The sequence below is a fragment of the Coloeus monedula genome (assembly GCF_965178545.1).
Source record: "Coloeus monedula genome assembly, chromosome: 36".
Classification (NCBI taxonomy): Eukaryota; Metazoa; Chordata; class Aves; order Passeriformes; family Corvidae; genus Coloeus; species Coloeus monedula.
Window position 1 is genome coordinate 1553167 of NC_138816.1, and position 13261 is coordinate 1566427.

Consider the following 13261-nt stretch of genomic DNA (forward strand, 5'->3'; position numbering starts at 1 on the left):
ACACGCAGCTGGACACACAGCTGGACATGGATACACAGCTGGACACACAGCTGGACATGGACACACCCCTGGACACACAGCCGGACACACAGCTGGACATGGACACACAGCTGGACACACAGCTGGACACGGACACACAGCTGGACACACAGCTGGACACACAGCTGGACATGGATACACAGCTGGACATGGACACACAGCTGGACATGGACACACAGCTGGACACACAGCTGGACACGGACACACAGCTGGACACACAGCTGGACACACAGCCGGACATGGACACACAGCTGGACACACAGCTGGACATGGACACACAGCTGGACACACAGCTGGACACGGACACACAGCTGGACACGGACACACAGCTGGACATGGACACACAGCTGGACATGGACACACAGCTGGACACACAGCTGGACATGGACACACAGCTGGACACACAGCTGGACACACAGCTGGACACGGACACACAGCTGGACACGGACACACAGCCGGACACGGACACACAGCCGGACATGGACACACAGCTGGACATGGACACACAGCTGGACACACAGCTGGACATGGACACACAGCTGGACACACAGCTGGACATGGACACACAGCTGGACATGGACACACAGCTGGACATGGACACACAGCTGGACACACAGCTGGACATGGACACACAGCTGGACATGGACACACAGCTGGACACACAGCTGGACACGGACACACAGCTGGACACGGACACACAGCTGGACACGGACACACAGCCGGACACACAGCTGGACATGGACACACCCCTGGACACACAGCTGGACACACAGCTGGACATGGACACACAGCTGGACATGGACACACCCCTGGACACACAGCTGGACACACAGCCGGACACACAGCCGGACATGGACACACAGCTGGACATGGACACACCCCTGGACACACAGCTGGACACACAGCTGGACACACAGCCGGACATGGACACACAGCTGGACACACAGCTGGACATGGACACACAGCTGGACACACAGCTGGACACACAGCTGGACATGGACACACAGCTGGACATGGACACACAGCTGGACACACAGCTGGACACGGACACACAGCTGGACACACAGCTGGACACACAGCTGGACATGGACACACCCCTGGACACACAGCCGGACATGGACACACCCCTGGACACACAGCCGGACACACAGCTGGACATGGACACACAGCTGGACACACAGCTGGACATGGATACACAGCTGGACACACAGCTGGACATGGACACACCCCTGGACATACAGCCGGACACACAGCTGGACACGGACACACAGCTGGACACACAGCCGGACACGGACACACAGCTGGACACACAGCTGGACACACAGCCGGACATGGACACACAGCTGGACATGGACACACAGCCGGACACACAGCCGGACATGGACACACAGCTGGACACACAGCTGGACATGGACACACAGCTGGACACGGACACACAGCTGGACATGGACACACAGCTGGACACACAGCTGGACACACAGCTGGACATGGACACACAGCTGGACATGGACACACAGCTGGACACACAGCTGGACACACAGCTGGACATGGACACACAGCCGGACATGGACACACAGCTGGACACACAGCTGGACATGGACACACAGCTGGACACACAGCTGGACACACAGCTGGACACGGACACACAGCTGGACACGGACACACAGCCGGACACGGACACACAGCCGGACATGGACACACAGCTGGACATGGACACACAGCTGGACACACAGCTGGACATGGACACACAGCTGGACACGGACACACAGCTGGACACACAGCTGGACACGGACACACAGCTGGACACGGACACACAGCCGGACACACAGCTGGACATGGACACACCCCTGGACACACAGCCGGACACACAGCTGGACATGGACACACAGCTGGACATGGACACACAGCTGGACACACAGCTGGACACACAGCTGGACATGGACACACAGCTGGACATGGACACACAGCTGGACACACAGCTGGACACGGACACACAGCTGGACACACAGCTGGACACACAGCTGGACACGGACACACAGCTGGACACACAGCTGGACACACAGCTGGACACAGGCACACAGCTGGACATGGACACACAGCTGGACACACAGCTGGACACGGACACACAGCTGGACACACAGCTGGACACACAGCTGGACATGGACACACCCCTGGACACACAGCCGGACATGGACACACCCCTGGACACACAGCTGGACACACAGCTGGACATGGACACACCCCTGGACACACAGCTGGACATGGACACACAGCTGGACACACAGCTGGACATGGACACACCCCTGGACACACAGCCGGACACACAGCTGGACACGGACACACAGCTGGACACACAGCCGGACACGGACACACAGCTGGACACACAGCTGGACACACAGCCGGACATGGACACACAGCTGGACACACAGCCGGACACACAGCCGGAGATGGACACACAGCTGGACACACAGCCGGACACACAGCTGGACATGGACACACAGCTGGACACACAGCTGGACACACAGCTGGACACGGACACACAGCTGGACATGGACACACAGCTGGACATGGACACACAGCTGGACACACAGCTGGACATGGACACACAGCTGGACACGGACACACAGCTGGACACACAGCTGGACACACAGCTGGACACACAGCTGGACACGGACACACAGCTGGACACACAGCTGGACATGGACACACAGCCGGACATGGACACACAGCTGGACACACAGCTGGACATGGACACACAGCTGGACACGGACACACAGCTGGACATGGACACACAGCTGGACATGGACACACAGCTGGACACACAGCTGGACATGGACACACAGCTGGACACGGACACACAGCTGGACACGGACACACAGCTGGACACACAGCTGGACATGGACACACAGCTGGACACACAGCTGGACATGGACACACAGCTGGACACGGACACACAGCTGGACACACAGCTGGACACACAGCTGGACACACAGCTGGACACGGACACACAGCTGGACACACAGCTGGACATGGACACACAGCCGGACATGGACACACAGCTGGACACACACAGCTGGACACACACAGCTGGACACACAGCTGGACACACAGCTGGACATGGACACACAGCTGGACATGGACACACAGCTGGACACACAGCTGGACACACAGCTGGACACACAGCTGGACACGGACACACAGCTGGACACACAGCTGGACATGGACACACAGCCGGACATGGACACACAGCTGGACACACAGCTGGACACACACAGCTGGACACACAGCTGGACACACAGCTGGACATGGACACACAGCTGGACATGGACACACAGCTGGACACACAGCTGGACACGGACACACAGCTGGACATGGACACACAGCTGGACACACACAGCTGGACACACACAGCTGGACACACAGCTGGACACACAGCTGGACACGCTCAGCGCACCTGGACACGCCCATCTGACCACACCCTCACTGACCACACCCCACTGAGCCCTCCCTGACCCCTCTGCTGACCCCTCCCTGACCCCTGACCCCTCCCTGACCCCTCACTGACCCCTTGCTGACCCCTCCTTGACCCCTGACCCCGCAGGTCCGGCGGAGGCCGAGCGCTTCGAGGAGCTGCCGCTGTGCTCGTGCCGCATGGAGGCGCCCAAGGTGGAGCGGGGCAGCGGCGAGCGCGGGCTCTGCATGGCCACCGAGAGCGTGGATGGGCAGGTGAGGGCACTGGGAGGCACTGGGAGGCACTGGGGATACTGGGAGGCACTGGGAGGCACTGGGAGGCACTGGGAGGGACTGGGAGGGACTGGGAGGCACTGGGAGGGACTGGGGGCAGCGGCGAGCGGGGGCTCTGCATGGCCACCGAGAGCGTGGATGGGCAGGTGAGGGCACTGGGAGGCACTGGGAGGCACTGGGGATACTGGGAGGCACTGGGAGGCACTGGGAGGCACTGGGAGGGACTGGGAGGGACTGGGAGGCACTGGGAGGGACTGGGGGCAGCGGCGAGCGGGGGCTCTGCATGGCCACCGAGAGCGTGGATGGGCAGGTGAGGGCACTGGGAGGCACTGGGAGGCACTGGGAGGGAACTGGGAGGCACTGGGAGGGACTGGGAGGCACTGGGGACACTGGGGGGGCACTGGGGGCACCAGGAGGGTGTGGGGGGTCCTGCCCCACCCCATACTGCCCCAAACTGCCCCAAACTGCCCCAAACTGCCCCAAACTGCCCCAAACTGCTCCAAACTGCCCCGAAATGCCCCGAAATGCCCCGAAATGCCCTGAAATGCCCCAAACTTTCCCGAACTGCCCCAAACTGCCCCGAGCTGCCCCGAACTGCCCCGAGCTGTCCCAAACTGCCCCGAACTGCCCCGAGCTGCCCCAAACTGCCCCGAACTGCCCCGAACTGCCCCGAACTGCCCCAAACTGCCCCGAACTGCCCCGAACTGTCCCCAAATGTCCCAAACTGCCCCGAACTGCCCCAAACTGCCCCGAAATTGTCCCTGAACTGCCCCGAACTGCCCCAAACTGTCCCAAACTGCCCCGAACTGCCCTGAACTGCCCCAAACTGCCCCGAACTGCCCCAAACTTTCCCAAACTTTCCCAAACTGCCCCAAACTGCCCCGAACTGTCCCAAACTGCCCTGAACTGCCCCAAACTGCCCTGAACTGCCCCAAACTGCCCCGAACTGCCCCAAACTGCCCCAAACTGCCCCAAACTGTCCTGAACTGCCCCGAACTGCCCCGAACTGTCCCAAACTGCCCCAAACTGTCCCAAACTTTCCCGAACTGCCCCGAACTGTCCCAAACTTTCCCGAGCTGCCCCGAACTGCCCCGAGCTGTCCCAAACTGCCCCAAACTGCCCCAAACTGCCCCAAACCGCCCCGAGCTGGCCCGAGCTGGCCCGAGCGGTGCCCGCGTGTCCCCGCAGCTGAGCGGCTGCGGCAGCAGCATCCTGAAGCGCGAGACCATGCGGCCCTCGAGCCGCGTGCCCCTGATGGTGCTGTGCGAGAGCCACCGCGCCCGCATGGTCAAGCACCAGTGCTGCCCCGGCTGCGGCCACTTCTGCACCGCCGTGAGTGGGGGCAGGGCTGGGGGAGGGCTGGGGGGGGTGGAAGGGTGAAAAACGCCAAAAATCCCCAAAAAATCCCGAAAATCGCCAAAAAAAACCCCCAAAAAACCAGAAAATCCTAAAAAAAACCCCCCAAAGTCGCCATAAAAACCCGCAAAAAATCGCCATAAACCCTAAAAAAACTCCCCAAAATTGCCATAATCCCTCAAAATCCCCCCAAAAAAAACCCCAAAAAACCAGAAAATCCTAAAAAAAAAAAAAAACCAAAAAACCCCAAAATTACCATAAAAAACCCCAAAAATCGCCATAAACCCAAAAAAACTCCCCAAATTTGCCATAATCCCTGAAAATCCTAAAAAATCCCCAAAAAATCCCCCAAAAATCCCCGAAAATCCCAAAGGCCGCGTGGTCAAGCACCAGTGCTGCCCCGGCTGCGGCCACTTCTGCACCGCCGTGAGTGGGGGCAGGGCTGGGGGAGGGCTGGGGGGGGTGGAAGGGTGAAAAACGCCAAAAATCCCCAAAAATCCTAAAAAAACCCCATAAAAATCCCAAAAAACCCCCTCAAAATCGCCATAAAAACCCCCAAAAAATCGCCATAATTACCATAAAAAACCCCCAAAAATCGTCATAAACCCAAAAAAACTCCCCAAAATTGCCATAATCCCTGAAAATTCCAAAAAAAAACCCCAAAAAACCCAGAAAATCCTAAAAAAAAACACCCAAAAAACCCCCCCAAAATCGCCATAAAAACCCCCAAAAAATGGCCATAAACCCTAAAAAACCCCAAAAATTGCCATAATCCCTGAAAATCCCCCCAAAAAACCCCCAAAAACCCAGAAAATCCAAAAAAAAACCCCAAAAAAACCCCAAAATCACCATAAAAACCCGCAAAAATCACCATAAACCCTAAAAAACTCCCAAAATTTGCCATAATCCCTGAAAATCCCCAAAAAATCCCCCAAAAATCCCCGAAAATCCCAAAGGCCGCGTGGTCAAGCACCAGTGCTGCCCCGGCTGCGGCCACTTCTGCACCGCCGTGAGTGGGGGCAGGGCTGGGGGAGGGCTGGGGGGGGTGGAAGGGTGAAAAACGCCAAAAATCCCCAAAAATCCTAAAAAAACCCCATAAAAATCCCAAAAAACCCCCTCAAAATCGCCATTAAAACCCCCAAAAAATCGCCATAAAAACCCCCAAAAAATCGCCAAAAACCCCAAAAAATCCCCCCAAAATCGCCATAAAAACCCCCAAAAATCGCCATAAACCCTAAAAAACCCCAAAAAATTGCCATAAACCCTGAAAATCCCCAAAAAATCCCCAAAAAATCCCCGGAAATCCCAAAGGCCGCATGGTCAAGCACCAGTGCTGCCCCGGCTGCGGCCACTTCTGCACCGCCGTGAGTGGGGGCAGGGCTGGGGGAGGGCTGGGGGGGGTGGAAGGGTGAAAAACGCCAAAAATCCCCAAAAATCCTAAAAAAACCCCATAAAAATCCCAAAAAAAACCCCCTCAAAATCGCCATAAAAACCCCCAAAAAATCGCCATAATTACCATAAAAATCCCCCAAAAATCGCCATAAACCCTAAAAAACCCCAAAAATTGCCATAAACCCTGAAAATCCAAAAAAAACCCCCCAAAAACCCAGAAAATCCAAAAAAAAACCCCCCAAAAAAACCCAAAAAAAACCCCCAAAATCGCCATAAAAACCCCCAAAAAATCGCCATAAACGCAAAAAAAAACCCCAAAATCGCCATAAAAACCCACAAAAATCGCCATAAACCCTAAAAAACCCCAAAAATTGCCATAATCCCTGAAAATCCCCCAAAAAAACCCCCAAAAACCCAGAAAATCCAAAAAAAAACCCCAAAAAAACCCCAAAATTACCATAAAAAACCCCAAAAATCGCCATAAACCCAAAAAAACTCCCCAAATTTGCCATAATCCCTGAAAATCCTAAAAAATTCCCAAAAAATCCCCCAAAAATCCCCGAAAATCCCAAAGGCCGCATGGTCAAGCACCAGTGCTGCCCCGGCTGCGGCCACTTCTGCACCGCCGTGAGTGGGGGCAGGGCTGGGGGAGGGCTGGGGGGGGTGGAAGGGTGAAAAACGCCAAAAATCCCAAAAAAATCCCGAAAATTGCCAAAAAAAACCCCGAAAAACCAGAAAATCCCAAAAAAACCCCCCCAAAATCGCCATAAAAACCCGCAAAAAATCGCCATAAACCCAAAAAAAACTCCCCAAAAATTGCCATAATCCCTGAAAATCCCCAAAAAACCCCCCCCCAAAAAACAGAAAATCCTAAAAAAAAACCCCCCAAAAACCCCAAAATTACCATAAAAATCCCCCAAAAATCGCCATAAACCCTAAAAAAACCCCCAAAAATTGCCATAATCCCTGAAAATTCCAAAAAAAAACCCCCAAAAAACCAGAAAATCCTAAAAAAAAAACCCCAAAAAAACCCCAAAATCGCCATAAAAACCCGCAAAAATCGCCATAAACCCCAAAAAAACCCCCCAAAATCACCATAAAAACCCACAAAAATTGCCATAAACCCAAAAAAACTCCCCAAAATTGCCATAATCCCTGAAAATCCCAAAAAAAACCCCCCAAAACCCAGAAAATCCTAAAAAAAAACCCCAAAAAAACCCCAAAATCGCCATAAAAACCCGCAAAAAATCGCCAAAAACCCCAAAAAATCCCCCCAAAATCGCCATAAAAACCCACAAAAATCGCCATAAACCCTAAAAAACCCCAAAAATTGCCATAATCCCTGAAAATCCCCCAAAAAAACCCCCAAAAACCCAGAAAATCCAAAAAAAAACCCCAAAAAAACCCCAAAATTACCATAAAAAACCCCAAAAATCGCCATAAACCCAAAAAAACTCCCCAAATTTGCCATAATCCCTGAAAATCCTAAAAAATTCCCAAAAAATCCCCCAAAAATCCCCGAAAATCCCAAAGGCCGCGTGGTCAAGCACCAGTGCTGCCCCGGCTGCAGCCACTTCTGCACCGCCGTGAGTGGGGGCAGGGCTGGGGGAGGGCTGGGGGGGTGGAAGGGTGAAAAACGCCAAAAATCCCAAAAAAATCCCGAAAATTGCCAAAAAAAACCCCGAAAAACCAGAAAATCCTAAAAAAACCCCCCCAAAATCGCCATAAAAACCCCAAAAATTGCCATAAACCCTAAAAAACCCCAAAAATTGCCATAATCCCTCAAAATCCCCCCAAAAAAACCCCCAAAAAACCAGAAAATCCTAAAAAAAAAAAAACCCAAAAAACCCCCCAAAATCGCCATAAAATCCCCCAAAAATCGCCATAAACCCTAAAAAAACCCCCAAAAATTGCCATAAACCCTGAAAATCCCAAAAAAACCCCCCCAAAAACCCAGAAAATAAAAAAAAAAACCCCAAAAAAACCCCAAAATTACCATAAAAAACCCCCAAAAAATCGCCATAAACCCCAAAAAAACCCCCCAAATTTGCCATAATCCCTGAAAATCCTAAAAAATCCCCAAAAAATCCCCCAAAAATCCCCGAAAATCCCAAAGGCCGCATGGTCAAGCACCAGTGCTGCCCCGGCTGCAGCCACTTCTGCACCGCCGTGAGTGGGGGCAGGGCTGGGGGAGGGCTGGGGGGGTGGAAGGGTGAAAAACGCCAAAAATCCCCAAAAATCCTAAAAAAAACCCATAAAAACGCCAAAAAAAACCCCCTCAAAATCGCCATTAAAACCCCCAAAAAATCGCCATAATTACCATAAAAATCCCCCAAAAATCGCCATAAACCCTAAAAAACCCCAAAAATTGCCATAAACCCTGAAAATTCCAAAAAAACCCCCAAAAAAGCAGAAAATAAAAAAAAAAACCAAAAAAACCCCCAAAATCACCATAAAAACCCGCAAAAAATCGCCATAAACCCTAAAAAAACCCAAAAATTGCCATAATCCCTGAAAATCCCAAAAAAACCCCCCCAAAAACCCAGAAAATAAATAAAAAAAACTCCAAAAAACCCAAAAAAACCCCCCTCAAAATCGCCATAAAACCCCCCAAGAATCGCCATAAACCCCAAAAAAACCCCCCAAAATCGCCGTAAAAACCCGCAAAAATCGCCATAAACCCTAAAAAACTCCCAAAATTTGCCATAATCCCTGAAAAGCCCAAAAAAAACTCCCAAAAAAGCAGAAAATCCCAAAAAAAACCCCCCAAAAAACCCCCCCAAATCACCATAAATCCCACAAAAATCACCATAAACCCTAAAAAACCCCAAAAATTGCCATAATCCCTGAAAATTCCAAAAAAAACCCCCCAAAAAACCAGAAAATCCTAAAAAAAAAACCCCAAAAAACCCCCAAAATCGCCATAAAAACCCCCAAAAATCGCCATAAACCCCAAAAAAACCCCCCAAAATCGCCATAAAAACCCGCAAAAATCGCCATAAACCCTAAAAAACCCCAAAAATTGCCATAATCCCTGAAAACTCCAAAAAAAACCCCCCCAAAAAACCAAAAAGTCCTAAAAAAAAACCCCTAAAAAACCCCCAAAATCGCCATGAAAACCCACAAAAAATCGCCATAAACCCCAAAAAAACCCCCCAAAATCGCCGTAAAAACCCGCAAAAATTGCCATAAACCCTAAAAAACCCCAAAAATTGCCATAATCCCTGAAAATCCCAAAAACCCCCCCAAAACCAGAAAATCCTAAAAAAAACCCCCCAAAATCGCCATAAAAACCCCCAAAAATCGCCAAAAACGCAAAAAAACCCCCCAAAATCGCCATAAAAACCCACAAAAATCACCATAAACCCTAAAAAACCCCAAAAATTGCCATAATCCCTGAAAATTCCAAAAAAAAACCCCAAAAAACCCAGAAAATCCTAAAAAAAAAAAACCAAAAAACCCCCCAAAATCGCCATAAAAACCCCCAAAAATCGCCATAAACCCTAAAAAACCCCCAAAAATTGCCATAAACCCTGAAAATTCCAAAAAAACCCCCCCAAAAAACCAGAAAATCCTAAAAAAAAAAAAAACCAAAAAAACCCCAAAATCGCCATAAAAACCCCCAAAAATTGCCATAAACCCTGAAAATCCCAAAAAATCGCCATAATCCCTGAAAATTCCAAAAAAAACCCCCAAAAACCCAGAAAATCCTAAAAAAAAACCCAAAAAACCCCCAAAATCGCCATAAAAACCCCCAAAAATCGCCATAAACCCTAAAAAACCCCCCAAAATCGCCATAATCCCTGAAAATCCCAAAAAAAAACCCCCAAAACCCCAGAAAATCCAAAAAAAACCCCCAAAAAAACCCCAAAATTACCATAAAAAACCCCCAAAAAATCGCCATAAACCCCAAAAAAACCCCCCAAATTTGCCATAATCCCTGAAAATCCTAAAAAATCCCCAAAAAATCCCCCAAAAATCCCCGAAAATCCCAAAGGCCGCATGGTCAAGCACCAGTGCTGCCCCGGCTGCAGCCACTTCTGCACCGCCGTGAGTGGGGGCAGGGCTGGGGGAGGGCTGGGGGGGGTGGAAGGGTGAAAAACGCCAAAAATCCCCAAAAATCCTAAAAAAAACCCATAAAAACGCCAAAAAAAACCCCCTCAAAATCGCCATTAAAACCCCCAAAAAATCGCCATAATTACCATAAAAATCCCCCAAAAATCGCCATAAACCCTAAAAAACCCCAAAAATTGCCATAATCCCTCAAAATCCCCCCAAAAAAAACCCCAAAAAACCAGAAAATCCTAAAAAAAAAAAAAAACCAAAAAACCCCAAAATTACCATAAAAAACCCCAAAAATCGCCATAAACCCAAAAAAACTCCCCAAATTTGCCATAATCCCTGAAAATCCTAAAAAATCCCCAAAAAATCCCCCAAAAATCCCCGAAAATCCCAAAGGCCGCGTGGTCAAGCACCAGTGCTGCCCCGGCTGCAGCCACTTCTGCACCGCCGTGAGTGGGGGCAGGGCTGGGGGAGGGCTGGGGGGGGTGGAAGGGTGAAAAACGCCAAAAATCCCCAAAAATCCTAAAAAAACCCCATAAAAATCCCAAAAAAACCCCCAAAATCGCCATAAAAACCCGCAAAAATCACCATTAACCCTAAAAAACTCCCAAAATTTGCCATAATCCCTGAAAATCCCAAAAAACCCCCCCCAAAAAAACAGAAAATCCTAAAAAAAAACCCCCAAAAAACCCCAAAATTACCATAAAAATCCCCCAAAAATCGCCATAAACCCTAAAAAAACCCCCAAAATTTGCCATAATCCCTCAAAATCCCCCAAAAAAACCCCCCAAAACCCCAGAAAATAAATAAAAAAAACCCCAAAAACCCAAAAAAACCCCCCTCAAAATTGCCATAAAAACCCCCAAGAATCGCCATAAACCCCAAAAAAACCCCCCAAAATCGCCGTAAAAACCCGCAAAAATCACCATAAACCCTAAAAAACCCCAAAAATTGCCATAATCCCTGAAAATTCCAAAAAAAACCCCCCCAAAAAACCAAAAAGTCCTAAAAAAAAACCCCTAAAAAACCCCCAAAATCGCCATGAAAACCCACAAAAAATCGCCAAAAACCCCAAAAAAACCCCCCAAAATCGCCATAAAAACCCGCAAAAATCGCCATAAACCCTAAAAAACCTCAAAAAATCGCCATAATCCCTGAAAATCCCCAAAAAATCCCCAAAAAATCCCCCAAAAATCCCCGAAAATCCCAAAGGCCGCGTGGTCAAGCACCAGTGCTGCCCCGGCTGCGGCCACTTCTGCACCGCCGTGAGTGGGGGCAGGGCTGGGGGAGGGCTGGGGGGGGTGGAAGGGTGAAAAACGCCAAAAATCCCCAAAAATCCTAAAAAAACCCCATAAAAATCCCAAAAAACCCCCTCAAAATCGCCATTAAAACCCCCAAAAAATCGCCAAAAACGCAAAAAAAAACCCCAAAATCACCATAATCCCTGAAAATCCCCCAAAAAAAACCCCAAAAACCCAGAAAATCCTAAAAAAAAACCCCAAAAAACCCCCCCAAAATCACCATAAAAACCCCCAAAAAATCGCCATAAACCCTAAAAAAACCGCCCAAAATCGCCATAAAAACCCCCAAAAATTGCCATAAACCCTAAAAACCCCCAAAAATTGCCATAAACCCTGAAAATCCCAAAAAAACCCCCCAAAAAACCCAGAAAATCCTAAAAAAAAAAACCCAAAAAACCCCCCCAAAATCGCCATAAAACCCTGCAAAAATCGCCATAAACCCTAAAAAACCCCAAAAATTGCCATAATCCCTGAAAATCCTCCAAAAAAACCCCCAAAAACCCAGAAAATCCAAAAAAAAACCCCAAAAAAACCCCAAAATTACCATAAAAAACCCCCAAAAAATCGCCATAAACCCCAAAAAAACTCCCCAAATTTGCCATAATCCCTGAAAATCCTAAAAAATTCCCAAAAAATCCCCCAAAAATCCCCGAAAATCCCAAAGGCCGCGTGGTCAAGCACCAGTGCTGCCCCGGCTGCGGCCACTTCTGCACCGCCGTGAGTGGGGGCAGGGCTGGGGGAGGGCTGGGGGGGTGGAAGGGTGAAAAACGCCAAAAATCCCCAAAAATCCTAAAAAAACCCCATAAAAATCCCAAAAAAAACCCCCTCAAAATCGCCATTAAAACCCCCAAAAACTCGCCAAAAACGCAAAAAAAACCCCCAAAATCGCCATAAAAACCCCCAAAAAATCGCCATAATTACCATAAAAATCCCCCAAAAATCGCCATAAACCCTAAAAAACCCCAAAAATTGCCATAATCCCTGAAAATCCCAAAAACCCCCCCAAAAAAAACAAAATAAAAAAAAAACCAAAAAAACCCCCAAAATCACCATAAAAACCCACAAAAAATCGCCATAAACCCTAAAAAAACCCCCCAAAATCACCATAAAAACCCGCAAAAATCGCCATAAACCCTAAAAAACCCCCAAAAATTGCAATAAACCCTGAAAATTCCAAAAAAAACCCCAAAAAACCAGAAAATCCTAAAAAAACCCCCCCAAAATCGCCATAAAAACCCCCAAAAAATCGCCATAAACGCAAAAAAAACCCCCAAAATCGCCATAAAAACCCACAAAAATCACCATAAACCCTGAAAAACCCCCAAAAATTGCCATAAACCCTGAAAATCCCAAAAAAAACCCCCAAA

At 49.4% G+C, this 13261-nt stretch overlaps 1 protein-coding gene across 3 annotated transcripts in view; it reads left to right on the forward strand.

The window, feature by feature from the left end:
• Positions 1 to 13261, forward strand: part of EHMT2 (euchromatic histone lysine methyltransferase 2) — an 82476-nt gene that overhangs the window by 19825 nt on the left and 49390 nt on the right. For all 3 annotated transcript variants that reach the window (XM_082300064.1, XM_082300065.1, XM_082300066.1), the window contains exons 11-12: positions 3641 to 3765; positions 4972 to 5115. In XM_082300064.1, coding sequence (XP_082156190.1) covers positions 3641 to 3765; positions 4972 to 5115 — 269 coding nt within the window. The remainder of the gene's footprint in view (positions 1 to 3640; positions 3766 to 4971; positions 5116 to 13261) is intronic.